This window comes from Rhamphochromis sp. 'chilingali', assembly GCF_963969265.1.
Source record: "Rhamphochromis sp. 'chilingali' genome assembly, chromosome: 7".
Lineage (NCBI taxonomy): Eukaryota > Metazoa > Chordata > Actinopteri > Cichliformes > Cichlidae > Rhamphochromis > Rhamphochromis sp. 'chilingali'.
The window spans coordinates 3,834,040-3,862,013 of record NC_137934.1 but is presented as its reverse complement, the minus strand read 5'-3'; the positions used below and the strand labels follow the sequence as shown (position 1 = coordinate 3,862,013).

Sequence of the window (27,974 nt, the reverse complement as noted above, 5' to 3'; positions counted from 1 at the left end):
GTTGGCCAAACATTTTGTGGCGGATTCGATCATACGAGATTAAAAAGGTAACAAATATCTGCATATGTATGAATATTGAACAAGGATATTTAAAGAGGTTTGCATGTGCATGACTGACTTTAAATGTTCCTATAGCACAGTTTTTTTACGTAGATATGCGTACAATTAGTAGCTCGTTCTATAGATTTAGTATAATTAAATGACGCCCACTTTTAAACTTAAATGAAACGGGGTGTATTAAAAGAACAAAACAAACAAACCTGAAAGCTTTGCTAAAAACACACACAGAGACAAAAAAAAAACGCTTTTGTGTATTTTTTTTTAATCTCAAGCTAACTCTGGAATTAATTGGCTCGTTCTCACACCTGTGCGCCAAAGTAGGTGAATCATCGAATCTGAACACATTTGTTTGAATCTGTTCGCATCATGAGATGCTACCGTTTTACAGCCTTGTAGACTGGTTGGTATATAACACTGTATATCCTCCTGTTACATTCATGTCTTATTAAACTATTTGGGCTTTTAGTTAATTTTAATAGATTACTCTTTCCTTTTAAAAGATATCTTCCTGCTTATTTACCCTTCCTAACACTGAACCTCTAAATATTTGGATAACTTGAATGATCACATAGCTCATTTTTGTTATTTGGTTCCTCCAAAAAACAAGAAAAAAAAAATCCCCAGTCGTTCTTATATAACACTATTCACGCTGTAGTTCTATTTGCCCATTATCTGCTTCTAACCTTGGAGTTAGTCCAACCAAAGATAAGCTGTCATATACGTGGTGAATGTGCTATTTATCCAGTGCTTCATGGTGTTATGCTGCTCAGTGTTTGTGGTTTCCCTGCTGAAAAACCTGTTTGATATTGCAAGGTTCTATTTTAATTCATTTTTATCAAAACGGTACTTTCTTGTCCTTTTTTCAGACTTCAGCCTCTCCTCTAGCCAGGAAACCAACATCACACCCTCGCCATCAGCAGCATGGACTATTGCACACCTCAGCCGTCGCGCCGGCACAATCCCGTGGACAGCATCTGCCGCAAACTGCAGACGATTCAGTGGCGCGGTGACCGAGAGCCCAATTCACCTTTCCAGATTCCCAAACTGTCCTCCAACAGTTACGACAGCCCTCAGTGTGGCCTCAGGCACAACTTGGAAGCCATCCTGAAGAAAGGGACCCTCCATAGAGACGACAGGGAGAAGGAGAAAACGAGAGAGATGGGGATGCCGAGCAGAGCAGCTTCCCAGCATTCCTCTGTCCTTCTGACCACACCTTCCACTCCTACATGCAACCGCTCCACACCAGCTAATGTCACATACACTATCACTAGTACTTTGGGGGAGCGGCGATGTGCTGATGGAAGTGATTTAAGACAAGTTAAAACGTGGCAGGGGTATTGTTCGACCCCCACGGGCCAGTCCAAGGACTCCCCTTACTTTACATTCACACGAGGACCTCAGTCAGCACAGCCTGATAGCGAGAGGCCGAGCAGGAGCCCACCTTTGTCTCGTAACTTCACCCAAAGTCGCAGCACCCTCTCCTACAACGTCAACTTCAGTTCTGCAGACAATACAAACCCTGCTGAGTGTGAGCTACCCTACCCAGCTCTGGTTGTGAAAAGACTGTCTATGGGAGATGGAGGTAGGGTGCAGAAGTAGCTTCACTGATCATTAAAACTGTCAGTTGACAAAAATTATCTTTGCACAAAAACTGTTACATCAGCAATAGATCCTCGAAAATGATTGTAGTCACGAAGCTGTGGATTAGAAAAGCATGGAGATGTCAAACTGCAGATTTACTTCTGAATTAAAAGTCTGAATTAAAACCGCTTGTGAACAAACGACCTCAGCAAGGCATGCTTACCAATCGAGCAAAGCAGACTGCCCCAGGGCTTCAGAAGCCTTGCCATGCTTCAGGTATAATATAATAGTTGTGGACTCCTATTGTGCAGGATACACAATGGGGGCAAATGTTAAACTGGATTCTGATTTATTAACCCATCTTTAAAAATAGGTTAAAATATGCAGTACAGTGTTTACAGTACATTAACATTACCTAATCCTTAGTTTCAAAGTAAGCATAAAAAAAGTGATTTTTAAGTGGCAGGCATCAACATGAAAGCTTCAGTGCAAAAATATGTCTTAGAGCCGAGGCTGGCTTTGTTACTCAAAGCGGTACCTCTAGAGGTTAATGTGTTTTACTTCACAATGCCCTCTTTATGCCATCACAGACAGGGTTTGAACAACTAGCACTTTGGAAGTGTGTAATGTTATGTACTGGAGCATCTCTACCTTGTCCTCTGCTGGCACAGTGCTTTTTGTCAGAGAAGGAGCACTCTGGATTTTCCTGCCCAGCATTGGTCCTCTGCAGTCGGGATGAACAGCAGGAGTGACTACAAGAAAATCATGAACTATTTCTTTAAGTCCTTGTCTTGAGGAGGGTGTCACTGTTTTTGTTTGGACTTTCTTCCTCCGCACTGGAACTAAATCAATCAGTAAATCTTGCCACATATCAAACATCGGGCCAGTTAGAATTCCTGGATGGAAGCGGCTGTAAGAGTGAGAGGAAAGAGTGGCAGAAATTTGGCCCAAGAGCTTTTGTTTAGTCACTGGTGCTGGTTCAGAACTAGTTTTCAGACAGAAACTATGTAACATTTTCAGATTTTTGCTTCCAGATGGTTTAATTTAAATTCAAGACTGTAGATTATTAATTAAAAGCAATAATTACTAGCTGTAGTTCTGAAGTGACTTTCCTTTTGTGACTCTGTAATGGATAATGTTTCCTCGTTATACTGTCACACACTCCGTGCTGTGCCTGCAGGAAAATGTATCATGTGCTTTCTTTGCTACACAGCTGAATATTCTCTGTGTTTGGTGTGTTTTTCTTCAGGGCCTTCAGTTGCCTCCGAAAAAGGGAAGGAGAATATGGCTGAAATCAGTCTTATCTGTGAAGAGAATCTGCTCGACACCATCTTCCATGCTTGTGATACCCAGCGCAGAGGTACGGCCGTATGTGCTCGCACAGTAATCAGTCAGTCAGGCACTAGCCATTAGCTCAATACAGAAGCCTAACAATGAATTTTAAGTCGCTACTTAGCGTAGTGCAACAGTGCCTCTTTTGTACAGACTGCAGAAGTCATTTCTTCAGCTTAAAACATTTGCATAGTATCAGTCCTCTCTGCGCCTTCCTCTTGTGCCTGCTTTTGCTCACAGCCACTCTCACATCTCAGAATGTGAAAATGTTTCTTCTGCTTTTTTACAGAAGCTTCTGTGTTTTCTGACATGTTAGTGATTTTCTGCTGTGACTCATGGTGCTGCATGGATGGCATATTAATAGACAGAGAGAGGGGTTTTTGTTTTTTGCCTCTTTCTTCTGTTTATAAAACCATTTTTAAACAGTTAGACAAACCTAAAAAATATCTTTTTTTTTATAACCACCAAATCTGATTAAATCCAAGGTTGCAGTCTCTTCTTGTGTTCGGGCTACTCAGGTGATTTTCAGAAAAATGGTGCGCAGAGCTTTTTTCTGATTACTGTCTGAAGCTTGTTGAGTAAAGTCGGCACTGAGAAATGTGTGAAACCAACCACCAAAAAGTTAACTGTGGCTCAGTCACTATGGTTACTGCTTTTGCTGCCTACACCTATAACCACAATCTGTCACAATGTATCTGGGGGTGTTTAACTGTGCAAAGAAAGAAAATCTCAACTTGAAATGAACAAGAATATAAAAAGTGTCTTCAGCTTTATGATCAGATAAAGTTCTTTTATATCTTGAACATCAAAGTGTATCTAACGGGTCTTTTTTCTCCCCCCTATTATTTTTCTAGGGAAAGTGTATGTGTCCCATATTGTGGACTATCTGCGTCACACCACCAGTCGCAGCTCTGAAGATAGCGGATTGGAGGAACTTTGCAACATGCTGGATCCAGAACACAAAGACGTGTCAATTGATCTGGACACATACCATGCTGTCATGAGAGAGTGGATCGATGACTGCCGCAACAATGGGTACTAGAAAATGTTACAGTTATATTTCAGAAATATGTATGTCGAAAGCTTTTCAGTTTAAAAAGGAAAAAAAAAGCTAAGGATTTGTTAGGTCTGCAATTTTATGGTGAAACCAATCAGACATTGTGAGATTTGCAGTATGAATGTGAACATCCTGGAGCATCTGATAAGGTGTCCTAATGGCAGTAGGCTTCACATCTACTTGATGCTTAATATTTCCATATATAAAAAAGAAATCACCTTTAAGGCATTCTTGTAGGATGAGCTAAACTAAATATCCACTCACAAGTGGATTTCAGAAAAAAATATTTAGTTTGTTTTAGGTGAAGCCATGGAAAATTAACGTTTTGCATCTTAGTCTGATGTGTGGGCTGGTTAAAGTGACATTGCATGAAGTGAGAGTAACTGCTGCATGACGTATCTTTTTACTGGTGCGTCTTGTTACTGAGTAGAAAAGAAGGGTGTCTTCATCATCATCATCTGACAACGAAGGTTGCTTAGATATAGATAGAGAATCTATCAATCTAGTTGCCTGCTTATAATATTAATATTGACTGTGTGCCAGTCGGAGAGCTCTCTCTAAAATGCTGTCAGTATGTTTGTGGATAAAGTAAAGAGTAGTTAGTGCCTTCCAAATTCTGGCGAAGATCATAAAACTACCTTATCTTAATGTGTTGTCCTCTCTGGTTTATCTCAGGGAACGGCCAACAGAAGATGACATCACCCAGGAATCAGTAAAACTCAGAGACAGCCTGTGTGGTGAATTTCCATATGATCACATACATGATTGTTTTTTATACCCTTTATGTTGTGTGTATGGGTCCAGTGTTGGTGACACCAGGAGCTTAATTGATGTAATATATGTTGGATTGTGATTTTTATTTATTTATTATTTTCCCCAGCCAGGAGGTCGATGTTGTTTAATGTGACCTCAGGAAGCTTGGAGGCATTTGGAGGGGAGGCATCCAGAGTTGAATTGTAAGAGATTTTTTGTGCAATACCGAGTGTTTGTTTATAATGTGACCTGTTACTGCCTATATTTGTCTGTGACCACCTACGCATGCCCTTGATCTATAAAGCTAAGATACATTATGCCTGCATGTGTGTATTTGTGTGTTTTCTTCCTCAGTGAAACATCAGAGCTGGTGTACTGTGTTGCTGACCTCCAGATGAGCAACCAAAAGCTGCAGGAGGAGGTAAAAAAGCTCAAGCAGGTGGTGGAGAGCATGGAGGAGAGTAACCAGAAGCTTGCGGAGGAAAACGAGGAGCTACACAATCAAGCAAAAATGTAAGATGCTTTTATGCGCATGTAAACATACAGAACACAGACACGGTATTAGAGCAGTCACAGTAGTAATGTCCATTTGTACTTGTCGTCTTTGACAGTAACCAGCAGCTGGCACAGAAGGAGAAGATGTTGAAGGAGGAGGTGGAAGAGATGAAGGCCACTCTGAGCTGTACGGAGGAAGGCAGAGCCCGTGCCTCCGCACACAGCAAACATGTGGTGAGTCAAAAGTGTTGAAATAGAATCGTCTTATTATTTTCTTTTCCGCTGCCTTGCAGCAGTTTTCAGTCAGTTATGGTAGTTTTATGAAACTTGTGAGTTTTTTCTTTTGTTTTAAACTGAGCACTTTCTTGTTTGAGATCTTTTTAAATGTCTTATTTGAAATCAGTTTCTCTTTAGCAAACAGGTGGTTGAAATATGGACAGCTGGTGTTAATATTCAGAATGAGATCTTTTCTGATTGGATGATAAGATTTATTTGCTATGTGCAGGTTTGTATACAGTATGTACCATAACTTGTGAGGACGCATTTATAATAGTAATCTGTAGTTTAGGGCAAACACTCAGAATATATAACAGAGCCAAACGCAATAATGGCCTATGTCTTTTTAATGTTTATTATATTGATTTTATTTTATTTTTTTATCCAGGAGAGAGAGAACCAGAGTCTCATCGCTAAGATTGCTTCTCTTCAGGAAGAGGTGATGATTATAGCACAGTTCACAGTGAAACGAATGACCTTACTGCACGCACACCAGTAGCACTCAGCAATTCCTAGCCCTCTTGCGTAGTATAATGTCACAAGTTTGTTCATGAAAGGATGTGTCCAGCTGCTCTAACTCCCCTCTGATGGTTCCTCAGAACTTTAAGGTCACTATGGAGACAGATGAGCTTCAGAGGAGAATAACGGAGCTGTGTGATATTAACGCTGACCTTCAGGTACCTTTACTGTAAAATATACTTTTATATTTTGAACTGTTATTTTATCTCTCTCTCTCTGTGCTTCACTCAAATATGCCCTCAGTTCTGTATTTGACGATATCTGCAGCGCTCATTGTATTTCTGTTTCTGCCATGTTTAACTTGCTGTGCTTTCTTTATATTATGTAACTGCTCTTTTCTTGTCCTCAGATGCAGATTCACTCTTTTGACGCAGTCATTAGTGAAAAGGATGCAGTGATAGTAGAGGTCAGTACCTAATCTTGTTGAATTTTTATTTTATTGTTGCTGATTATCTTTAGAATCTTGCATAATGATATAAAATGAGTGTTTTTTGGGTTTTTTTGTTTTGTTTTTTCAAAAAACTCCCACATTTTGTGTCATTTGCATTCTTATACAGAAAAGCAGACAGATAGATGAGCTGAAGGCAGCAGTGGAGGAATACTCTTCCATTACAGAGGTTGGTGTGCTCAACATCCTATCAGCTCTTGAGTTTCTACCTTGCTTGATTTTTTTTTTTTTGTTGTTGTTATTTATAGACAGAAATATGTCACTGAAGACAAAAAGCCTTCAGCGACATATTCCTGTCCTCTGTATTAGTCATCAGTGACACGCTAGCAGTTTGGTGTGTTGGGTTCAGATGTGGGAATGAAATCACCTGCCCTCTATCCAAACACGCGCCTCATGGCCCGCATGTTTATTGTAGTGTAGAAAGGGTAGACTGCACGGACTGCCTTTAACTATCTAATGGGTTGGGATGACTCATGATTGCGTTATCTGTTGTTGACTCCAGCTGCTGAGGGTGGACAAGAACAAGCTGGAGAGGCAGATGCAGATGATTCTCCCAGACTTGGCTGGGTGAGTGAACCACAAATAACCTGAAAATAGAAATTTGAGTTTAAATGTTTAGACTGAGGATTGAGGGACAACTAAGACAAAATGGATTGAAAAGTTTTATTTTGTGTGCACATTTCATCGTCACTTTTTCTATTAAGTGTCTTTTTCTTAACCTGAACATCAATTCCCTTTCTCCTGTCTCTTGCAGGGCTAGTCTTTCTTTGTCAGTGGCTTATCGGATGAACCAGAGCAGCTCGGGATCCTTGCAAACAGAGCTCGCTCTGGCACAGTCACCACTGGAGGTCAGCACTCTCATGCTCTGTCTCATTTATACATCTTTCTTTTATGCCTTGTATTACTGCCACTTCTACCTGCTTTCTGCTGCTGCTTCATTAATGTATCCATCTAGTGTTGTTTTAGCTTGAAGTTTGATGTTTACTCTTATTTCTTTGCACAATGTTTTCAGTATCTGGTCTTTTGCTTCTGATGGTGAATGAACTGTTCTTTGATGATTAGTCTTTTCCAGAGTGTCTCACATAATCGGTACACATTGCAAAGCAACACAAACCGCTGTCCTAACATCTGATGCAGCCATTCACAGGCCGCATACTTAAGAGACCACCTTCTTTAATCCGTAAGGCCAGCAATGTTGTGGGGATGGAGCTGGACTACCTCAAGGTGGTGTCGGAGAGGCGGATGCTGTCCAAGATAAAGACAATGTTGGATAACACCTCCCACCCACTCCATGACATGCTGGTCAGTCACAGGAGCACGTTCAGTGAGAGACTGAGATTACCGAAAAGCACCACTGAACGACACAGGAAATCTTTCCTGCCTGTGGCCATCTCCCTGTACAACGCATCCACTTAACACACTGGTTACTGCTACAACTACACATGTTTCTTTTCCAGCTATTTATTTATGAGTGACTTATGTATGTATATATATGTATATATTGTACTATTCTTAGTTAGCATGTTGTCTGTCTTGTCTTAATGTTGGTTTATAATGGAGCACTGTAACAAAAAATAATTTCCCCCAGGGATCAATAAAGTATTCTGATTCTCTGCAATAATAATTTTTAAGAAAGCCTTTGACTTGTTCATATAAATCTATTGCCCCTGTCTACAGGCTCCCCATGGAGTTGACTATTTGTCCACTACAAGCTTTGCCTCCCCACTGGATGAGACTCTGGACAGGGAGGTGCTGCTGATGCTGCAGGGACCCAGCCCTGAACACATGGCACTGGAGTTCAAAAACCTCATAAATAAACTGGTAAACCAGTCTCTCTTATGTTGTATAACATTCAGCGTTTTCATTTCTAACTGCACCTATTTGGAATTTGAGGTGTAGAGATGAAGTTGAGTTGCTGAGGGTTGTGTGATCCTGTCTTGAAGTATTCCTCTTTCACTTTTGTCTCTCAGAAAAGGGACTTCAGAAAAGAAACCGACTCTGTCTTAACTTCAGTTAGAGTTTTGTTAGATGACCACACACAGACAGAAGGCGACACCAGTCTTCAGGTGAGATACACTTTTACATTCACATTTTGAACTTTACAGTCAGCATCAGCCTAGCTAATAATGCTGTCAGTGTTGACCACAGAATAAGTGTCTGTGTACATTTCTGGGTCTGAGTAATTCAAGTCTGCAGATGGCTATACTTTTTAAAATATGAGTCATAAAATTATATAAATTATTCTTCCTCCACCTGTTGCTCTCTTTTTTTCCATTTATCACAGCCTATCTGCTCTTTCTATCCTTCCCACCCACCATTTCTGGTCTCGAGAGCTCTCACTTATATAACTCTCCAACAGGCCCCATCCAAGCAGTGCTGTTTAGTCAGTGTTTTACTGTGAGCACAACCCACTTCCCCCTCCTCTTTCACTCTTTCTGTGTCTCTCTCGCTCACTCTCTCTCTGTTTCTCTTCCCCCCTCCTCCTGCATTGTTGCCACTCTGCATTCATTAGCCACGTTCTGCCATAAAGCAGTAAACATGCCAAATGAGACAGAAATCATTAGTGTACCTGAGCTGTGCCAGTGTGTGTTTTGCTGGTTCTTCAGCGTGCTAGCTGTCACGGAAAGAGTTTGTGTCAGTTAGGTGTCACAACTTTTGGGGGCGTAAAAGACACCCAGCTATTAAATCTGCGGCCTTTTTACTCGAGCGAGAGGCTCACCCCTCAGCCTCATCTTCCTACAGACTGTGCAGGCCGAGCTGGACGCACGTAGGGCAGACTGGGTCCTCAGCCTGGACCAGCTGGCCCAGTACACTGACTCACTGGAGAAAGAGCTGATCAAAATGGCCGGAAACATGAGGAGGTCCCGCACTGAGATCCTCCACCTTTCTGTCAGGTGAGTACATCTTTGCTGTATGCGCTGCCTGTTCATGTGTAGCTGTGCATGTGAAAAAAGGTGGGCAGTCAGAACCGAGCGATCCGTTAAACACTAACGGCAGTTCTCGTTTTGAGTCTGGTATGAGAGAGGAGGTGGATGAAAGATTAATGCCAGGGAAAATCGATGTAAGAGAGCAGAATTCCAGTGGATCTTGTGGCGGCTAATCAAAGACGACTTGCTTTTAAGGTAGGGAAACTTTTTTTTTTTTAAGGCGGAGTTGTTTTGAGTAGCCGTGATCTCATTGGTTGGATTAAACACTTATAGGCAGAGCTAAAAGGAAAATATCCTGCTAGAAAGTAATACTGGCACCACTGAAGATAATGAAGACTACAAGCTGGTTAAGGATAGCAGTGTAATCACTGATTTAAATGCAGTCTAGACATAATGAGTTCCCAAGGTTAGCTGATTAGACTAGCTGACCTTTCAAGTCCATACACTATCTGCATAGGCTTGTTAGGATGCTTACAAGACTTCAGGTTTTGTTTGCTTCATGGTGCTTTCCTGGTAACATGTCAATTTTAGCTAAGCTCTACTTTTGGGTCATCTGAGCAGTGTTTCTAAAACCTTGATTAGTCTAGATAAATAACCACACACACAGAGTACTCAGACCGCTGCAGGTGTCACTGAGGGGGGGCTCTGCTTGTCCAGGCTCTGTTTCAGTTGGGCAGTCAGTTGTTGTAGTGAATGGAGGAAAGACCCGTTAATCATCCTGACCTCAGTGACCATGGAGGGCCTGCCTCACTAAGTTGGGTCTGGGCCATTCCTGGATTGTATTCTGACTCTGGATGGATTTGTCTTGCATTCTACGCGTGTCTGTTGATGTGTGTTCATAGAAACGGCCGTCCCCTTTGGATATATAACAGGGTTTGGTCTGGTGCACCACAAGACCAGAGGGAGAGAGCTGGTCAGACTGTCCACCTGGGATTTAGAAGCTCAGCTGTCAGGGTGATCTTGTTTGGGGGTGGGGGGGAAGAAACTGCAGAGGGCTCACTGTAGGTTTAGTTCTGGATCACTTGAAAATCTAGACTGTTACAGACTGAAGGAAGCATTACTGGGCCAGTCGGAGAACTGGCGCTGGTCACCCTGGGCAACAGAATGGGACACTGCATGGGCCTGCGGATTGGGTACAGTATGTCCGCTGTACTTTCTACTAGGATCTGCTTGCATGGGCTTGGATAAGTCTTCAGACAGTTTAGATGTAGCTACCCCATCTTTTCTTGTTAAACTAATAATGCTTGAGCTGTTATTAATGTGGCACCGTGTAATTGCATACAGGGTGCAGGAGCAGGAGAACCAGAAGCGGCAGCTGTGTGAGGAGCTCGAGCAGCTAAAGACCCCTCAGGATAGCAGAGAGGCCTCATGCCAGACACCTGCACTAGAAGAGGAGGTCAGAAAACAGGGGATGGGGCTCATTATGCTTTATTTTATTAAGTTTTATGCCATAAACGATTGCAGACCCTTGCTTTCACCATTCCTAGAAAAAATCTTCATCTATAGTCTGTGTGCATAATTATTTGCATATTCAATGAGTAAGACTGAAGTGTGATGTACACCATCTGACAGATCACTTTGCACTTTTTAAATCCTCTCTCAGCTGGGGTTAGAAAATAATCAGATGTAATAATATATATGTATGCTCTTTTTACATTATTATCAGTAACCACAATGTGTGTGCATCACTGGAGAGACAGCTCGCACTGTATTCAGACAGATGGAGTAGAGATAGTAGAGGAGAGCTTACTGCGAGCTGGCGACTGAAGTGGACATGTGCACCCCCGCACATAAATACACATGCACGCAGAATCAGATGCAAGCACACACCTACGCACTGCTAATAACACGCTGACGCATACTTGAACATTTCCATTCCAACACCATTGTTTTACTCTAAAAAGGAATATGTGAGGTGCTGATGTACCTCACACAAATGCATATGTGTATATGTTTATACAGCAACCATATACATGCATACAGTAACCAGGCTGTCCATAACAAATAAGCTTTAAGTTTTAGATATTTTACAGGATAGCCCTGAATTAAACCAGGCTGCTGTGGACGTCTTCTACATCAAGCTGGCATGTTTGAGAGCTTTTCTTACTGTAAATACTGTATTTTGTTTTATGGTGATAGTTCTCATAATACCTAAGTGTGTAGTTTGTTTGACCAGAAGCAGCAATAGCTGTACAGAAACTTGGCATCAAAAAGATTTTTTTTGTAACTGTAACTATGCCACCTTCAGTCCTCCAGATGTTTTTTTTTTTTCTCTTTTTTTTACTAGAGTGGGTTTTGAAATGCTTCTGCAAATTTCACTTTTGCATTTTTATTTTTAGGTTGGAGATGACTTGGACTGGGACGAGGAATTTGCTATTCAAGATTTCCTTAAGAATGAGCTAGCAGAGAGAAATTGCCAAGTACATGACGGGCAAAGAGAAGAGAGGCTCGAGGAAACGGGAGATAAAATAACAGACAGAGGTGAAGAGGAGGACGCAGAGGAGAGGTGGACAGTGGTGGATAGCGGCAGGGAGGGAGACGTGAGGGACACATCAACTCCGCTGTCTGTTGTCACAGTGGAGGCCCAATCTGGGCAGGGCACAGTGGGAGAAGGTCGAGGTGAGTGAGGACAAGAGTTAGGCATAACGACAACTGCTCACGCTTTAAAGACTCACAGGGTGTTGATTTTGAGTTGGCTTTAAACAAGAACAAATATTCCTCGTTATCTCAAGGAAAGTTGAGACCTTTGAGGAGTTTTCCTTGAGCCCTTAATATCCAGTGTTCAGCATAACTGGCCCAGAGCTAACTGGAACCTCTTGGCCAAGCCAAATAGAGCTAAATATAGTTCAGTATTTTTCTAGCCTTGCTGTGACCCATGTGTTCTCCCTCTTCCTAGCTCTGGATTAAATGCAGGAGAATCGACTGTTTAAAAATGAAATATGAGCTAGCGTCATGGAGCACGAATGTGATCTGATACATCCTGTAAATGTTTAGCAAGAAAGTATTGAAGCAATTGTTTGAATGGGAACTTTTCCAATCTAAAATTATAGCTAATGATTTGTTAATTTGCAAAACTCTAACTGAAGTGTTCTTCCAAGCAGAAGTTGTTATAGACAGCATATTTTATCTACACGGAGGTTGTTTAACCAGGTTATTGATTTGAGAACATTTACAGACAATGCCAATTTTTTTCAGTGACCTTGAATTCACATATACCTCCAGTGACGAATCAGTCTACGCTGTATATGATAAACTCTTAACAGATTACCATTGTCTTTGAGTGCTGATTTATTTGTGCGTGTGTGTGAGATAAACTGGATTATTCCCCAGTAATTCATGGGAGTCAGCTACCTTTAGAACCAGTACAGTACTCGCTCACTGTCTTACTGTAAGGATGCTCAATCTCTGAGGCCATTCTAAGCAGACCCCTGCCTTCTATGGTTGTTGTGGCCCTGGGCTTCTAAAGGTTCAGTGAGGGAATGTGTGTGTGCGTATGTCAACACAGCACGAGAAATCCTCTCTTCCTCAAGATCCTTCTATGGCCAGGTGTGTGACTGGTCTGAGGCCATGAAGTGAGCACAGTAATCCCCATTCCTCTGTCTGCATGAGCGGTTGGCAGGCCGAGAAACAGAAAACAAGTGTGCAAGTGTGGTCATTAATGCCACCTTAGCCATGGATGGTATTTTAACCCCTTTGCCCCTCCCTCGGCTCAGTTCTTTACATAATAGACTGTCTGACCTTTTATGGCGACAGTGCAGTTGGTTTGTGAATTAACCCCAGGATGGATTTGACAGGGCTCTGGGTTCTCAGCGATCAGCCTCGTTGTTTTGTCATTTTTCTCAGCCTCCTCCTTTCTCCTCTCATTTCTTTGTTTCATTTTTTTTCTCATCTTCCCTCTGTCCCAGGTTCTGCAGCCTGTAGTGAGTCAGAGCCAGAGGTGACCTGTCAACCTTTGCAGGTACATTGAAATTAGGTGCTCACTACATTTGAATTTGAAGGTCATTTTTTAACTTTTGCTCTTATTATGCTTGATCAAAAGATTCACTTGAAATGACACAACTTGGTTAACAGGCTCTAATGTTAAGTTATGCTGAAGCCAAATAAGAATACATCTTGGTGGGATGTTGCAGAATGAAACCCCATTTAAAAAAAAAAAAAAAACAGGTTTTCTTTCCTTGAAACATATTTGTAATCAAGATTCTCAAATGTATTTTTAATTAAAATCAACATGGCCAAATTCATATTTGATGGCACATGTGACAAATGGGTACATAAGTATGTCCTATATCATTAGATGTAGCTGTTAAAAGAGATCTAAAAGCATTGCTGTGGAATTTGGGATCGCCTTAGCTGACTAGCTAAAACTGAGACTGTTGCTAACACTTTAGCATCTGAAACCTTTGATTACCTAGAGCAGGGGTGTCCAACTCCAGGCCTCGAGTGCCAGTGTCCTGCAGGTTTTAGATCGCACCCTGGGTTAACACACCTGAATTGAATGATTAGTTCATTACCAGGCCTCTGGAGAACTTCGGAAATGCTGAGGAGTCATTAAATCAGCTGTGATGGATCATGGACACATCTAAAACCTGCAGGACACCAGCACTCGAGGCTTGGAATTGCCTACCCCTGACCTAGAGTAATGTGACCTGTCTGAATACCTGCTCAGATTTTGCTGTTAAGAATACATGTCCGCCATTCAATAGATGGCTTTCTTTAAAGGGGGTAAACTAAAAAGATTTTTTTTTTTCTAAACCATCTATCTGAAGAATGTGGATTGTGAAATCAATTTACTCTGGTTGTCTTTCCTCTATGACTCCCCACTCCACTCTCAACTATTACTGATGTTGATCTCTTGAGCAAGACACTGAATCATCAGCAACTCTGCCAACAGTAGATGAGACTTCAGCAGCACGGTTCCATTAAGCTGATTTGATGCTTATTGCACCTTCCACGGTTCATTTAAGTTGTTAATATTTAATTTGGCTGCAGTTGAAAATATAACCATATCTGTCACATGCGACTGCAATGAAGTAATATAATGCTTCATATTATTAACAAACTCAGTTTGGATGACCCAGCATCAGTTGGCTGTGGTCAACGGCAATAATAATTACGCAACTAGCATTTGTGACAATCTGTGGTGTTTGAAGTTTTGCAGAGGTCATTGTCGGCATATTTCTGTCATATTAACTGTACGGAAGTAACTTTCTGTTAAGAGCAGTGACTCTTTCATTGAAGTCTACCTATTCAGGGATCCTTTTGACTTATTAAATTTCAAGGTCTTTAGCTGCAAATAACTGCTTTGAATGTGCTGAAATCTCAGTTTCTTCTGCCTGTCATTGACGGCTGTCTCTAGTTTTTTACTCCACTAAATAAGAATTTATGATGTAAGATATTAAACAGTGTCTCTGCCTTCCTTTCCCTGTCCTCTTCTGTCATTTGCCTACCAAATTGCTCGTCACATATTATTCACAGCCTCTACATACAGTCAGCAGTCTGCATGCTTGTACAGAAACTGCTTTTTTAAATTTTATTTTTTTAATAAATATAGGTTGTCACTGATGAAACGCTACGATCACACTGATGTGAAAGGGAAAAGTAGCTATAATCTTGGCGTCTTGCACTTGCTTATCTTGCATGTTATGAATTCTTCCCACTTGCTCACTGTTTAATTAATTTCATGCCTGTGAGGTTGATAAAACCAATTTAATCACTCATCAATGCTAGCATTATGAAAGTGATGTTTGCTTTTGAATTTCTATGATGATGACAGTAATTGGGGGTCTTTCCAGCAGCCCATCAACGATGGGGCAGACTCTTTGTGCTTTCTGTCATCTGTAAGATTTTGTTGACTTATGTAATGTCTCCTCATTTGACAGAGATTTGTTTCTATTGACTGTGTGCCTGCTGTTTTAGTATATGGTGTGTGCTGTTTAGTGTGCTGCTTATTTGATCTTTTCACTCCTTTTCTCTTTTTTTGAATATTTGTCAATATTTCTGTGTGCGTGTGTGCACTTTTTTTTTTTTCTTCCTTCCAGGAAGACGCAGTGGTACCACTGAGCTCCCACTCACAAGCTGTCAGCGTTACACAGCCAGAGGCGGATGCTCTCCCCGATCTGCCCCACTCAGAAAATAACGGTAAGACCTCCTCCTCTGTCTCTGTATTACACTTGAAGTGCTGATTACTTGCTATCTTTCTGTTTCACTTTCCTCTCCCCCTGCTGTCAGCTAGACTCCAGTTCAACTGTTTGCATTTACACCTTAACCAGAGTGAGTCATTTCCTGAATGGCTTGGTATGCTGTTTGTTTAGACAAGACAAGGCTTTACTAAATCGTGCAAGATGATCACATGCTACTAAGTAGTCACATCACTTATGTTTTTAATGACCTTATGCTGTGTTTATTTTGGTTGAACTTGTATTTGGTAAGCAAACCCTGCATTACTGTTTCTTGTTATCTTTGTCCTATCCTATTTTATTTACTGGATAAGGAAGTTGCAAAATTAACTTTTTTATGATGATTATTGTGGTTAAGTATGACCTAGAGAGGGGAAATGTGGTACTAATGCGTTAAAATGGTTTCTCTGTATATGTGTAATTATAACTAATGCTCATGTACTGTAAACTACACGCAGTTTGAACTGAATTAAGTGCAAAATATTACAAAAGAGAAACTCGTAATTGTGAAATATCCTATTATATTCACATTACTTCATACTGATAGTCTATAAATAAACTAACTTTGGCTCTTGTATCAGCAGGTGCAGAGGCTTGTGAAAATGGACAGTCTGACTCCTGTGGTCCAGCTGAAACTTTGAGAAACTCACCTGATCAGAACCAAACTATAACTCCTGTTAGCACCCCTCCCACAGCAGCTGATATGGTTTCTCCCAACAGCACCTCACCTGGATCAGATGAGACCATTAGCCAGACTGAGAGGTGACTGACAAACATTTGACTTTGCTACCAGGAAAAAAGAAAAAAAAAAGACTCTTGGATTGCTGTCATTGACTTTTTTATCATTGCCACTAGGGGGCGCCAAATAATAGAATTTTGAAGTTGTTTGCAAGAAAGACAGTTGTAATAGCTTACATTAAATTGTGAGGCTAGTTTGTTGCAATCAGTTCACAAGACTTGATAGAGCTGCAAAACAAAGATACTTTGTGTTTATTTGTGCTGATAGAGTGAGAGTCATCAATGTGCAAATGGGAATTTCCAAAAGACAGAATATGATAATGAAATTGAAGAGAACCAGAGGATTACTTATCACTGATGATCAACTAGTGATGTGGTAATTTGAATATATTGTGAATTGCAACCACATCTAGTGTGAAAGTTGGTATGAAATGGAGATGAACATTTCCTGGTCAGCCTTTTCCTTCAGTGCCACTGAAAAGGATCATTGTGTGAGGTCTGAACTGGTAAACCTCACCTGGGGCACAGAAAACACGTCTCTTTAGTACACAATATAATTTTGTCACTCAGTCTCACATGGTTATTCTTGCATAGCAGCATAAACGGCCTCTTTTGAATTGGAACTTGAAAGGAATTATCAGTAGTCACAATAGTCATAACTGAAGCAGTCTTTCATGAAGTTTGAACATTTCCCTGCGACTTGGGCAACATTTGCTAGTCAAATGGGCGTTTTCATTGCTGTGGGAGGAGTGCAAAGGCTAATTGGTATCTCTGTGCCCATGCTTTGCATAGGCACAGTCTACCTCCACAGAGATGAAGTCTGTTCCTCATCTCTCTTGCTGCCTTTCACTGTGTCAGTTATTAGCTAGCTAGAAAGTTTATCAGGCATATCAATAAAGAATCCAAAAATGGACAGTACCTAAAAGTTGATCTCTGATCTTTCAACTGTTGTCGGCAGCCAGCCAACCAGTGTGGACCACGAAGGAGAAGAGAAGAGAGGCAAGGTGGACTCAACTGCCGGAGACATGAGCTATATTAAGGTTAGTAGCAGAAGAGAAGTGCTTTAATGCATAAATGAAAACAATTTCCTCTCATCTTTTCAGCGCCCACTCATGACTACTTCCCCTTCCTCTTTTTGACACACTTTTTCTGTTTGCAACTTTGTGTGTGTTGAGTCAGTGAAGGTGTATTATAAAGGGAGGTGGAGTTCAACAGGCTGGGCAGGGGCTGGGTTTTCCTTAGAAAAGTGAAAAGGTATGTGATCAGACTGATCAAGCTAGTTACATCAGGAGTTATGGGCTTGACTGTCAGCTTCCCTCAGCTCTGTTAACATACAAGGCAAGTGTGTTATACCTCATACTGCTCATCAAAGTCTGTGTTAAAGTTCTTTACTTCAAGATGTCTCAGGTTTGTGTAGTTCATAAAAAACGATGAAAAATCTAATATCTGTCAGAGCATGTTGAAATCGGTAAAGTTTACAGGCAAAGAAGTTTATACATAGTAGCTTAATCAAAACAAAATTAAGTTTTGTATTCATTGAAAAAGTATTAGATATGAGATCTCAAGAACAGAGTCTTTAATTTTTTAAACAAGAATTTAACTCAAATATAATTAATCACAATCTGAACGTGTGTGTTCTTTAGCATTTTTGCTCAACAAGTTAGTTACACAGTTACTTGACTGCTATTTATTAGTTATTTTTACCTCTTAATTTATTGGTTGGTCTTGAATGACTTCTGTGTCCAGATGAATGGGTTTTAAAAGTACATTTTTGCAAATTACATTCCTTTGTTTGGAGATTTGGAACCATAGATGTCTGAGTTGTTTCACCACGGCTAGTGTACGTCCTGCTCTCTGCCAGATCTGTCGGTTTGTTTTTAGTCTCCTACTTGATGTTAACTTCATGGCCTGCCACCCTACTGAGAGATAGTGATTGTTTTTATTTTTATGGCCAGGTCAGTGTTTATAACTAAGAATTGGGGCCTTTTTTATCTTTTTTTTAAAGTTGAGTATTCTATTTGAACCCTATTATTCAAATATATTCAAACTGTAATTTTACTTGTAAATGAATCCATTTTCATAGGACTTCGTTCATATTGACAACAAGAATATAAATAAAGTCAACCATATTATTTATCCCAATAGTGGCACTTTTTATTTAGTTTCAATTGGATGTGACACAGCATGCGAAAACCTGACTAGTCTAAAATTTCCCAGATTAATATGAAAAAAACAAACAAATTGATCAACAAAATAAATGTGTTTATTCATCATTGTTTATTTTTTAGGACTTTTTGACTTGACAATGTCAAACTGTTCATTCTTTGATTAATAACTGCAAAAAGATACTCACAGCATGTTTAGAAATGATAAAATTTAACTGAATTTAAAAACTTGTTTCGTACTAAGTTTACAAGAAATTGTTCATCGATCCCAATGTCGACACCGTCACCGTCCTAGGCCAAAGAAGCAAAAGTTGCCAGCATCATCAAGGGTGCAGATTTTGCTTGCGGATTGTCCAGGTTTCACCCCTAAGCCCGTGTCGCTGCACTGAGCAGGGGCTCCTGTCTTGCAACCGAAAGGTTTTCTCAATGATGAGAATGGTGTGCTGCAGCTTGTGCATCAGAAACTGTTCGGTACTCTACATTTTCAGGCATTGTTTTTAGAGATATTTGTAGACTGCTGCAAGATGATAAGCATTGCAGATCCTGGAAAGTCCAGGTCTAAAGTCTAAATGCAGCATTACAAATTGGAAATCTAGCACCACAAGAAGAACGTTTAATCAGATTAATGTATTCACAATGTGTGGTGCTGTAGTGGTTTTTCACCTCACAGCACGAGAGTAATTTGAGAAGCCCTGTGATAGACCAGAGTGTCCAGAGTGCACACTTCCTGTCACTCAGTGGCAGTGTAAATGATGCGTGACAGACCCGACCACATTTTCAACGCCTTTCTGCACTTTTATTCTCCGGTTGTCGTAACTTTACACTCTAAGCTGCAGCTTCCCAGCAGCTAGCCGCGCACATCAACAACAACATCGGGACCCAGTTCATTCTCCTTTTATGCCGGGGAGGTGTGATGAGCTGTTTGAGCTCAGATGTATCGCCTCCCCTGCAGCCACGCCTCAAACCTTTCCACCTTTTGCTTTGGGTGTAAAATGGTGTTGAGAGTCCAAATAAAAGGAGACTGTTGCATCAGGAAGGGATTCTGATGTAAAAGTTTGCAAACATCCGCATGTTTTATGATGTGGACCACCTCCAGTGCTGTTGGTCAACAGGATGTCGGTGAAAACTGTGCTACAGTTGGCCGAAGACAAAGGAAGAGGAGAGGAGTAAGGCCTCTTTGGAGGAAGCCAGAGTAGAAAAGACAGGAACATGGTGGTGAGAGTAGGGCTCAAATTTGGCTGTTGTCACCGAGGAGGATGCTGCGCTGGGATTATTCGCTCTGGCGACCCCTAAAGCAGCAGCCAAATAAAGAAGCAGTTGTGTCAGAAGTCATATTATCTACACTTATTACACAATATCCTACTGCTTTGGTCTGAGCTCTCACCTTGCTACGTTGTATGAGTGTATCCATACAACTGTGTGCACACAGTCCGCCTCCACTACTTAGCACTGTGCCAGTGTTAACTGTGTACTCTTCTCGGCAACACACACTCATAAAACAGCAGAGCTCTCCATGTAGCTCCACATTATATAAGGAATCAATCCAGTCTTTCTGTTCCACACGCTGTACAGCTTAGATAGCATTTCACTGCCATGGGACAGGTACGCTACATGTACGCGAACATTTATGTGCATGCAGCTTTTAACAATTTCTTGGGACCGAAAATGTGCTTCAAGGCCACCTTGTGTTTTTTCTCATCCTTTTCTTTGTCGCTTTTAATTCGGTCCATCTTAGAGCCTAAGCCAGGACCAGTCGGCCAGCAGATCACCAGCTGAGGACAGGTGAGTGGTTCAACGTCAGCTTGGAGAAAACTTTGTTTCAAAAAATACCATAAATAGACGTAAAAGTGTAGGTTGCTATAATACTGTGTAAGTAAAAGTATATATTTTCAAGCACAAGCCTGCTACCTGTGCTGGTGGAAGAAGAGGAGACTGTGCAGGACGGTGCAGCTGGGGTTCCAAAAGCAGAGCCCAGCACGGCAGGTAAAGAACTATTTACAGATATGCGTGCTGGAACAAGAAATGAACCACAACCAGAAATGGCTATGCTTTTTGTTCGTGCGTCTGTGTGTAACTTTAACCACCCACACAGCAAGTCTTCTTTCCAGGGACAGGCCGGCTCATCAGCAGCAAGCTAACCACCCTCTCTGACAGCAGTCCTCCTCAGTCGGCATCATCTGTCACACACACCAGTCAATCAGGGAGTGGCATGGCCAGTACGGTCTCTGGTCCAAGCCATTCAGAGGTTAGTGAAGGAAAAAAGGACAAAAATAGGCGAGAACTAGTAAGACCTGCACACTGACTTTGCTCTTAACTGCTTAACTCCACTTATAAATATTACTTTTAAAGTAATTTGAACTTTAGTTTTCTTCTTAAGGCCTTGGAGAATGGTAGTGGATATCTTAAATTTTTAGCTTTCCCACCACATGTAGTCAGATTCTATCTTTAAAAAAAAAAAAAAAAAAAAAACAAATTAAAATGTATAAAATAAAAATCTTACAGCATCTTGAAATACAAAGCTGTAAGATGGCACCATTAAGGTGACATTTGACTGGACCGTGAAGAGAAATGCAGCTTTTCTTGCTGAGTGAGTGTGTGCGTGTAATCATGTGAACACTTGTCTATGACCACGAGAGAGGGAGGAAGAGAGTTTGAGTTTTACCTCTACTCAGGATCGGATCATTCAGAATCTAGAGCCAAGTGCACAACCAGCTGTGTTGACTCTTCAGCTCCAATTCATTATGTAAAAAGTAGTGAAATCCATGAGAAATACTGGTGTTGAAGAGAATTTGAGTATGGAAGAATCGGACTCTGAAGCAAAGCGGGACGAGAAAGAAACTGAGACTGGAATGTTTGTACCGATCTTGCAGGAGCTGACTCGCACCGTGGAGGCCGTTAAGGAGCACAAGGTTCAGGAGGACCAAAATGTAGCCAGCATGGCCACGGACACGGAAAGTATGTTTAAAATATTTCTTGTATTAAAATGCATTTTTAATATTCATGGACTTGAATGACTGCATGCACGCTTTTTGGTTTCCTTATAGCTGAGATGTTAGTCATTCCTGACACTTTCAAAGATAAGAACAAGTAAGACAACTTATCATTCCAACATAATCTGTAAATCATTCGTATGCACATGAAGTTTTCTGATCTTGTCTTTCTGTCTACAGCCTGTCACCTAGTGATAAGGAGATTGAGGTATGTATACCACTGGATCCTGCACGTGTTTGCCTTTTAACCTTGTAAAAAAATGGTGTGTCCATGTAGAATGCTAGTAAGTTTTACTTTATAGTACTTTATTGCTTACTTTATAACTATTTTTTTTCATCAAGTCTATTAAATTCTCTTGAAATATGAAGTGTGTGCATGTGGAAGTTTCACAACTTCAATGGTGTAACTTTTCTGCTGGTCCAGAACCGCTGTCGATGTTAAGGTAGAACGTATGGAAATGTACTTTATACTATTTTGAGGTGGTGTTTGGGTACTTCTTTTCAGACTAAAGTGCCTCTCTTCTGTTTTCAGGCAGAGTTCCAGCGTCTGGCACTGGGGTTTAAGTGTGACATGTTCACTTTGGAGAAGAGGCTCAGGCTAGAGGAGAGGTCACGTGACCTAGCCGAGGAGAACGTCCGCAAAGAAGTGTCCAGCTGTCAGGGCTTACTGCAGGTGTGTGTGTGCAGCTGTTGAGCGCACACTCTTTTTTTTTTTTTTCCTTTGTTATTAAAGTACCACTGGTAGCTGTGATAACTCTGTAAGTAAATGAAGTAGAGGGTTGTTGCACAAACATAGTGTGATTGAAGTTACAATATATTGTGTAATTATTGGTTTCACTGAGTAAAAGGGCTGACAGGTGCAAAGGTCACGAGAGCTTCGAAGTGTAGTGGAGGGAATGTGGACAATGGTTTTAATGTATTTTGTACGATTTATTTAATATATGTAAATAATAATAATATAAATAAGAAAATGTATATGTTGAAACAAAAAATAAACTGAGGAAATTGTATGATATTTTCTCACTGGTTCTTCAGCTCTCTCTTTTCACTTTTCCTTTTTTTCTGCTTAGGCTCTTAGTCCTCTTTGTGACAATGACAACCAATCAATGGAGATCATCCAGAGGCTCCAGAAAAACCTGGATATTCTCATCCAGTCCATGACTAGGGTGTCCAGTCGCTCTGAGATGCTAGGAGCGATTCATCAGGTAAGTGGAGAATTTAAACATGTTTTCTGCATAACAAGGAAACTTTTTCATTATTCAATGGTTTCCTTTGTTTGGGATTTGCAGGAGAGTCGTATTGGAAAGGCTGTGGAGGTAATGATTCAGCACGTGGAGAACCTCAGGAGATTGTACACCAAAGAGCATGCTGAGCTGCTGGAACTGCGGGAGACGCTCATGCAGAATGAGAGGTCGTTTGGATCACAAACAGAAAAAGGTTGTACCCTTTTTCTGTTAGACATACAAAGTCTGACCGTAGCATACAATAGGTTGTAAACTCCTGCAAACTCATAATTACTTTTTATATACCAAGTTAAATGCCAAATATGCACTGGGCCTTGCAATGAATGCTTTTGTAGCTGTCCTCACATGAACCACTATACTCACTAGAGTAGAGACTCAGGAATCAGGTCTGTGTAGATTGTGATACATGTGATATTTTGCATGCAAGGGTAACCTATATGTTCCTCTTTCCAGATGACTTCCGTGAAAGAAGGAAACAGTCATCACAGTACAACAAGGTGGATTACACACAATTTCATCATGATCATTTATTCAAATTTCTGTTGACTGTTTTTTAATCCTGTAAATTACAATATTTATTTACCACCACCGCGCGTGCTCTCATAGACAGCCCGGCGGAGCAGCATGATAACAATTTCTCGTGCTGGCCCAGGCAACATGCATTTTGACACAGTGAGTATCAGTTGCAAGACTCTACATCATCACATTGGAAATATGTTACATTATGTTTTTGTTTCTCCACTGTATGTATAATTTCCAAAGATGCAGCTTTCCTTATATTTTAAAGTCTGAACTCAATATTTCAGCTTGAAAATCATTCATTCTTAAGTAATTATTGAAACTGAGAACTTTGGATCAAGTGGAATGCAGCTAGCTAGCTCATTGGATGACGGTATCCTGCAAAGGCTGGCATTTTGTAGTTTGTAATTGTAGTTTTTCTGTAGTCCTTTTTCTATAAAATGACAGGAGGTATAATAGTGTAAAGTGAAAACTGAAATTACATTTTCACACTGTACTTGGACTGTATTTGTAGTTAGACAAACTGCAGTTGTCCTTGACATGTAAAACGTAGGGAAAGTTAAATGAACTAAGAGCAACAAGCAGAGCATTGATACAGAAAATGTATTCAGACAAAATATGATTGTGATTAAGTTTTATTTAAGAGTATGGTTTTCATGATGGCTTGATTTGTCCCCCCCAACACAGTCCAAAACACAAGATGGCTCAGAGGTTGAATCGGAACGACTGACCAGACGGTCCCCATGGTGGGTGTGTGTGTGTGTGTGTGTGTGTGTGTGTGTGTTAAATTATCTTCAAGTTAAGTTACAACAAAATGTATACTCTGTATATAAAGGCAGTGTGGGTTTTTTTTTTTTTTTTGGGACTCCTTTTACAGCAAGATTTGAGGGTTCTGGTTGGTTATTAATTCCACCAAGGCTTGTTGCATCATGACTTGAGGGTTGTTGTTGTTATGCCCCTATGTGATAACGTTGGTTTACAGGAATGTGGCAGGGAAGATCACAGCGCGTCCCCCACTCAAACGTTTTAGTAGCTCTGTGCCCTGGGTCGACACTGAAGAGCCCTCGCTTGTGATGAAGGGGTAAGACATGTGAGGAGGAGGATACTGCACTGGCTGCATCACCAAAGTTCTTTTAGCGCAGACCCTGATGCATAAAAATGGCGGCTCTTAGGTGCAATATTGGTTACAGTATAAGTTTATGCAGAAATAATTTTGATTGTCAACAGCAGATGTTATTGAGAACAAAACAAGAGAATTTTGTTAGTGAGAGAGTGCTGACTGACTTTGTGGGTATTAAAAAGAGAATAGTGAAGCTAGTTAGCAGAAACAAAGTCGAAAGCACAAACCGCAGAGACAGCAAACCACACAGCAGCCATCTTTCATGCATCTGGTCCATCCACATTTGCTTGGGAAAGTATTTGTCTGAAGCCTCTTTTCTATATGATTCAAGATTCAAAGTGTTTATTGTCATGTGTCCAAAGAAAAAAAGGCATTTCTTTGTGCAATGAAGTTCTTTCTTTGCTGTCCACACACAGATGCCAATTAATATATAAATAGAACAGATAAAATACAAATAGTACTAATAAATAAAAGAAGACAAAAAAAGACAAAATATTGAAGTGACACATCTTTGCTGTGGACATTTGTGACATGTTTGTTTTTCTTATGGGGCACCGTATGCTTTCACATGTTTGGAAAACTAATGTAAAAGCTAATGCTAAAGATGATGGAAGTCAAGCGCTGAATAATCTCCAAATAACTGAAAGGTTGTGAAATTGCTTTATGGCTTTGTGCTATATTTAAGCATATACTCTGCATTGCTGGGAATGAACTGATTCATGCAAAACTAATTATAATTTCAAACATGACTTCATGTCTGAGAAATTACTGGTCTGCAGGAGGTGAATATAATTCCATGACTGCTGCAGGGGTGTCTCTCTGCTTGCTTTTGTTAGCTTCATATGCATGACTTTGGCATGTGTGCACACAAAATTGTGGTTTTGTAGCAATGGTCATATGTCATTGTGCAGCTCAAAAGTTTGTTTGAATGCCTAACCCGTGCATGCCCACAGGACAGCCTGCAACAACACAGACTGCCAGTCCGAGGAGGAGCAGAAGGAGGAGACAGTGGTGGAGAGGAGGTCCAGTCTCAGTGAGCTGGGCAGCAAACTCACCTCACTCATTCTGCCCCTTAAGACGTTAGTCCAACTAAATGCCCACCGCTACCGTACGGTAGCACTACTGTCTGCCAACAAACCAAGAGACTGACACATGGTGAAAGAGTTGATCATTTGGCTGTGCTCAGGTTCCAGTAGTTGTAACCTGAACGTCTTGTGATATCAGAGTTCATAAGTGGCATATTAATGTTTTTATTTTAGAATGGAATAACCGCTTCATTGCCACTTATGAACTTTCACTAGTTACTGAAATTTTGTGATTGTATAGAGATATTGCATCATAAATCAATAGTCATGTAACATTTTGGCATTAATGATGATGTCAATTTTAAGACACCATCCCCATTTATACTATTTGGTCAACACTGCCCTGCTGCTGTGTATAATGATAACGGAGGCCTGGGTCAAAGTATCATTAATACCAGAAATGTAATGTGTCTTTAACATCTGATGTTCACATCCTTTTGTTTCAAAACTTTGAGGACGTTGTGAGACCTAAGTGATGAAACTCTTTCATGATGTAGATCTGTGCTGGACTAGCTTCTATGCTCAAGGGGCTCAGAGGCTTTTGTTTGAAATTCATCATTTCCTTCAGCTGGAGACTTTGTGTGTTTTTGTTTGTTTTTGGATGTGTTCTTTTTAATGCATGCTTTTTTATGTGTTGTGTTATGACTTGTTTCTGCATTTTTTTTTTTTTTGATTCAACGTGATAACCAGTCCAAGTTCTCCAGGCTTGCTTTTGTCATCTACTAACATGCTCGGCCACCTGTTTTATGTGCAAACCTTGGCCTGTTCCTTTGTTTTCGTGAGGTGACAGATCATGCAAACTATGCAGATCAGGTGTTGTTCTGAACTATCCTTTCCTCTTTTCCTCCCTTTACATCTCTCAGGAATCAGGATGAGCTCTTTGTAATGCTGTAAGTGTGTTGGGAGAAAATACAAAGTGGGAAGTGATTGTGGATTCTGACTTTGTCTAAGGGGGGAAAACACTATTAATGCATGCAAAAGGCCTATGTTTATCTGGAAGGAGTGCCAGTCAAAGGCCACTTACGACCTTGCACGGACTCTAAATTGAAGCGGCATTCCTGCTGTTGACAGATTTCAGGCCAAAATTATCTGTTGCCTTTGCCTGATAAGCTAATGCTGAAATCCAGCTCAGTGCCAACTGCTATTAACAACTGCTGACATCTTTCTATGCTAACAGTGATGTGTATGGTTGTGCTTTGATGCAGTTATAAGATGGGTGGTTTAATGCACTTAACTGCATTTAAATTGTAATTTTAGCCAAGTCACAGCTAATTTACTGCCTGCTGTAATTAAGTTACCACAAATGACCAACAGATTTTACTGTGTTCATGACAGTGTCCTGAAATAAGCTAACTACGTCACAAGTATTTTTGGTAACTTAAGTCTTTCGCTTTATCTTTTTAACATTTTATCTTTTTTTTCCCGTAGTAACCATGTCTTACCTAGTTCGTGTCATAACGTTATTTCGTTTTCTTTAGGCCTAGCCCTTCATCCAGCCCTACATCTACAGAACCAGGAGCGGCCCAGTCTCTGTCCCATAGTTTAACCAGTTCCCGGACGGCAGCAGCAGTAGCCAGAGGTGGCAGGGGTCTTTGGCTTTGGCTAGCCATGATGGTGCTCCTAGCGGGTAGGCTCCTTTTGTTACCATTACTGGTTTAAACCTAGAACCACTCCATTGACTGTATATAAAGGACAGACCGTGACATCTTCCACTCGTTTGTCATGCCCCCACCTTGAAGTCTCAACGTTGATGCTTTGGCAACCCCTAAGTTGTGTAATAATGGTAAAGTTATTTTGGCAAATAAACTCCTTTATTGAGGGCCTAAGCATGCTTGGAAATTCATGAAACTTTACATACCTGTTGATAGTTGGTCTAATTGCAAAATCTTCCTCCACCTGCGTTTTTAATATCGCCCCCTGTTCAGTTTTTCTGAAAATGTGCCATCAAAATCAAAACTGCCATATATGCATTTGACACCAATATTGTACTTTGTTCTTGATACCGTGCGTTTTAAATCTTTACCTAGTATTTTTCAGATAAATTGCATCAAGGTACCCAGCAATAGCACAGCTGTAACATTCAAGTAAAACATCAATAATTCAGAGATTGTTATCCATGCAGAAGTGGGGGTGTTTTCTTAATTAAACAAAGGATTCTTATTGTTATCATTGTTTATTTGCATAGGTCTCCTGGCACTGCTGGCCAGCCTGGTGATGCAGCCAGCCGTAGACGCAGCCCCTGTAGGGACCGGGGACTCCTGGATGACCATCCAGCAGCTGCTGTGGCCCTACACAGGGCTCCGGTACAATGGCCAGCCCCCTGTCTAGTCGAAGTCCTGAGGGTCGATGGTGCTAGTGCTCATCAGCCCTCCAGAGATATTTATTGCACTGGGAGAGCAGAGGCTGTTGGGATGTTTACTGTGCCTGCAAATTCCTATAAGACTTGCATCGACAGCACAGGCCTGGCCTCAGGAATAGTTAACCCCATA

General features: G+C 40.8%; 1 protein-coding gene across 1 annotated transcript; it reads left to right on the top strand.

Moving 5' to 3' along the window:
* The first annotated feature begins 3 nt into the window (after positions 1–3).
* lrmp (lymphoid-restricted membrane protein) lies at positions 4–27,830 on the top strand. The gene is made up of 39 exons (XM_080886396.1): positions 4–47; positions 927–1,642; positions 2,891–3,001; positions 3,828–4,008; positions 4,706–4,767; positions 4,911–4,986; positions 5,138–5,296; positions 5,395–5,512; positions 5,943–5,993; positions 6,154–6,231; positions 6,423–6,479; positions 6,631–6,690; positions 7,024–7,088; positions 7,276–7,369; positions 8,199–8,342; positions 8,492–8,587; positions 9,264–9,415; positions 10,733–10,844; positions 11,788–12,067; positions 13,354–13,406; positions 15,487–15,586; positions 16,209–16,386; positions 17,321–17,402; positions 20,263–20,309; positions 20,422–20,510; positions 20,636–20,772; positions 21,398–21,482; positions 21,572–21,614; positions 21,698–21,725; positions 22,050–22,190; positions 22,588–22,722; positions 22,807–22,954; positions 23,215–23,258; positions 23,368–23,433; positions 23,968–24,026; positions 24,263–24,361; positions 25,354–25,479; positions 26,964–27,112; positions 27,671–27,830. Exons 2-39 carry the CDS (start codon positions 982–984, stop codon positions 27,811–27,813), a joined length of 4,509 nt encoding a protein of 1,502 aa, XP_080742522.1. The 5' UTR covers positions 4–47; positions 927–981; the 3' UTR covers positions 27,814–27,830.
* The last annotated feature ends 144 nt before the right edge of the window (positions 27,831–27,974 follow it).

Bases quoted from the DNA above. Each gene is read 5' to 3' on its own strand.
- lrmp (XM_080886396.1), top strand. From the start codon at position 982: ATGGACTATTGCACACCTCAGCCGTCGCGCCGGCACAATCCCGTGGAC. The intron at 20,773-21,397 runs GTTAGTGAAGGA...CCGATCTTGCAG, and splicing joins CTGGTCCAAGCCATTCAGAG to GAGCTGACTCGCACCGTGGA. The intron at 22,723-22,806 runs GTAAGTGGAGAA...TGGGATTTGCAG, and splicing joins TGCTAGGAGCGATTCATCAG to GAGAGTCGTATTGGAAAGGC.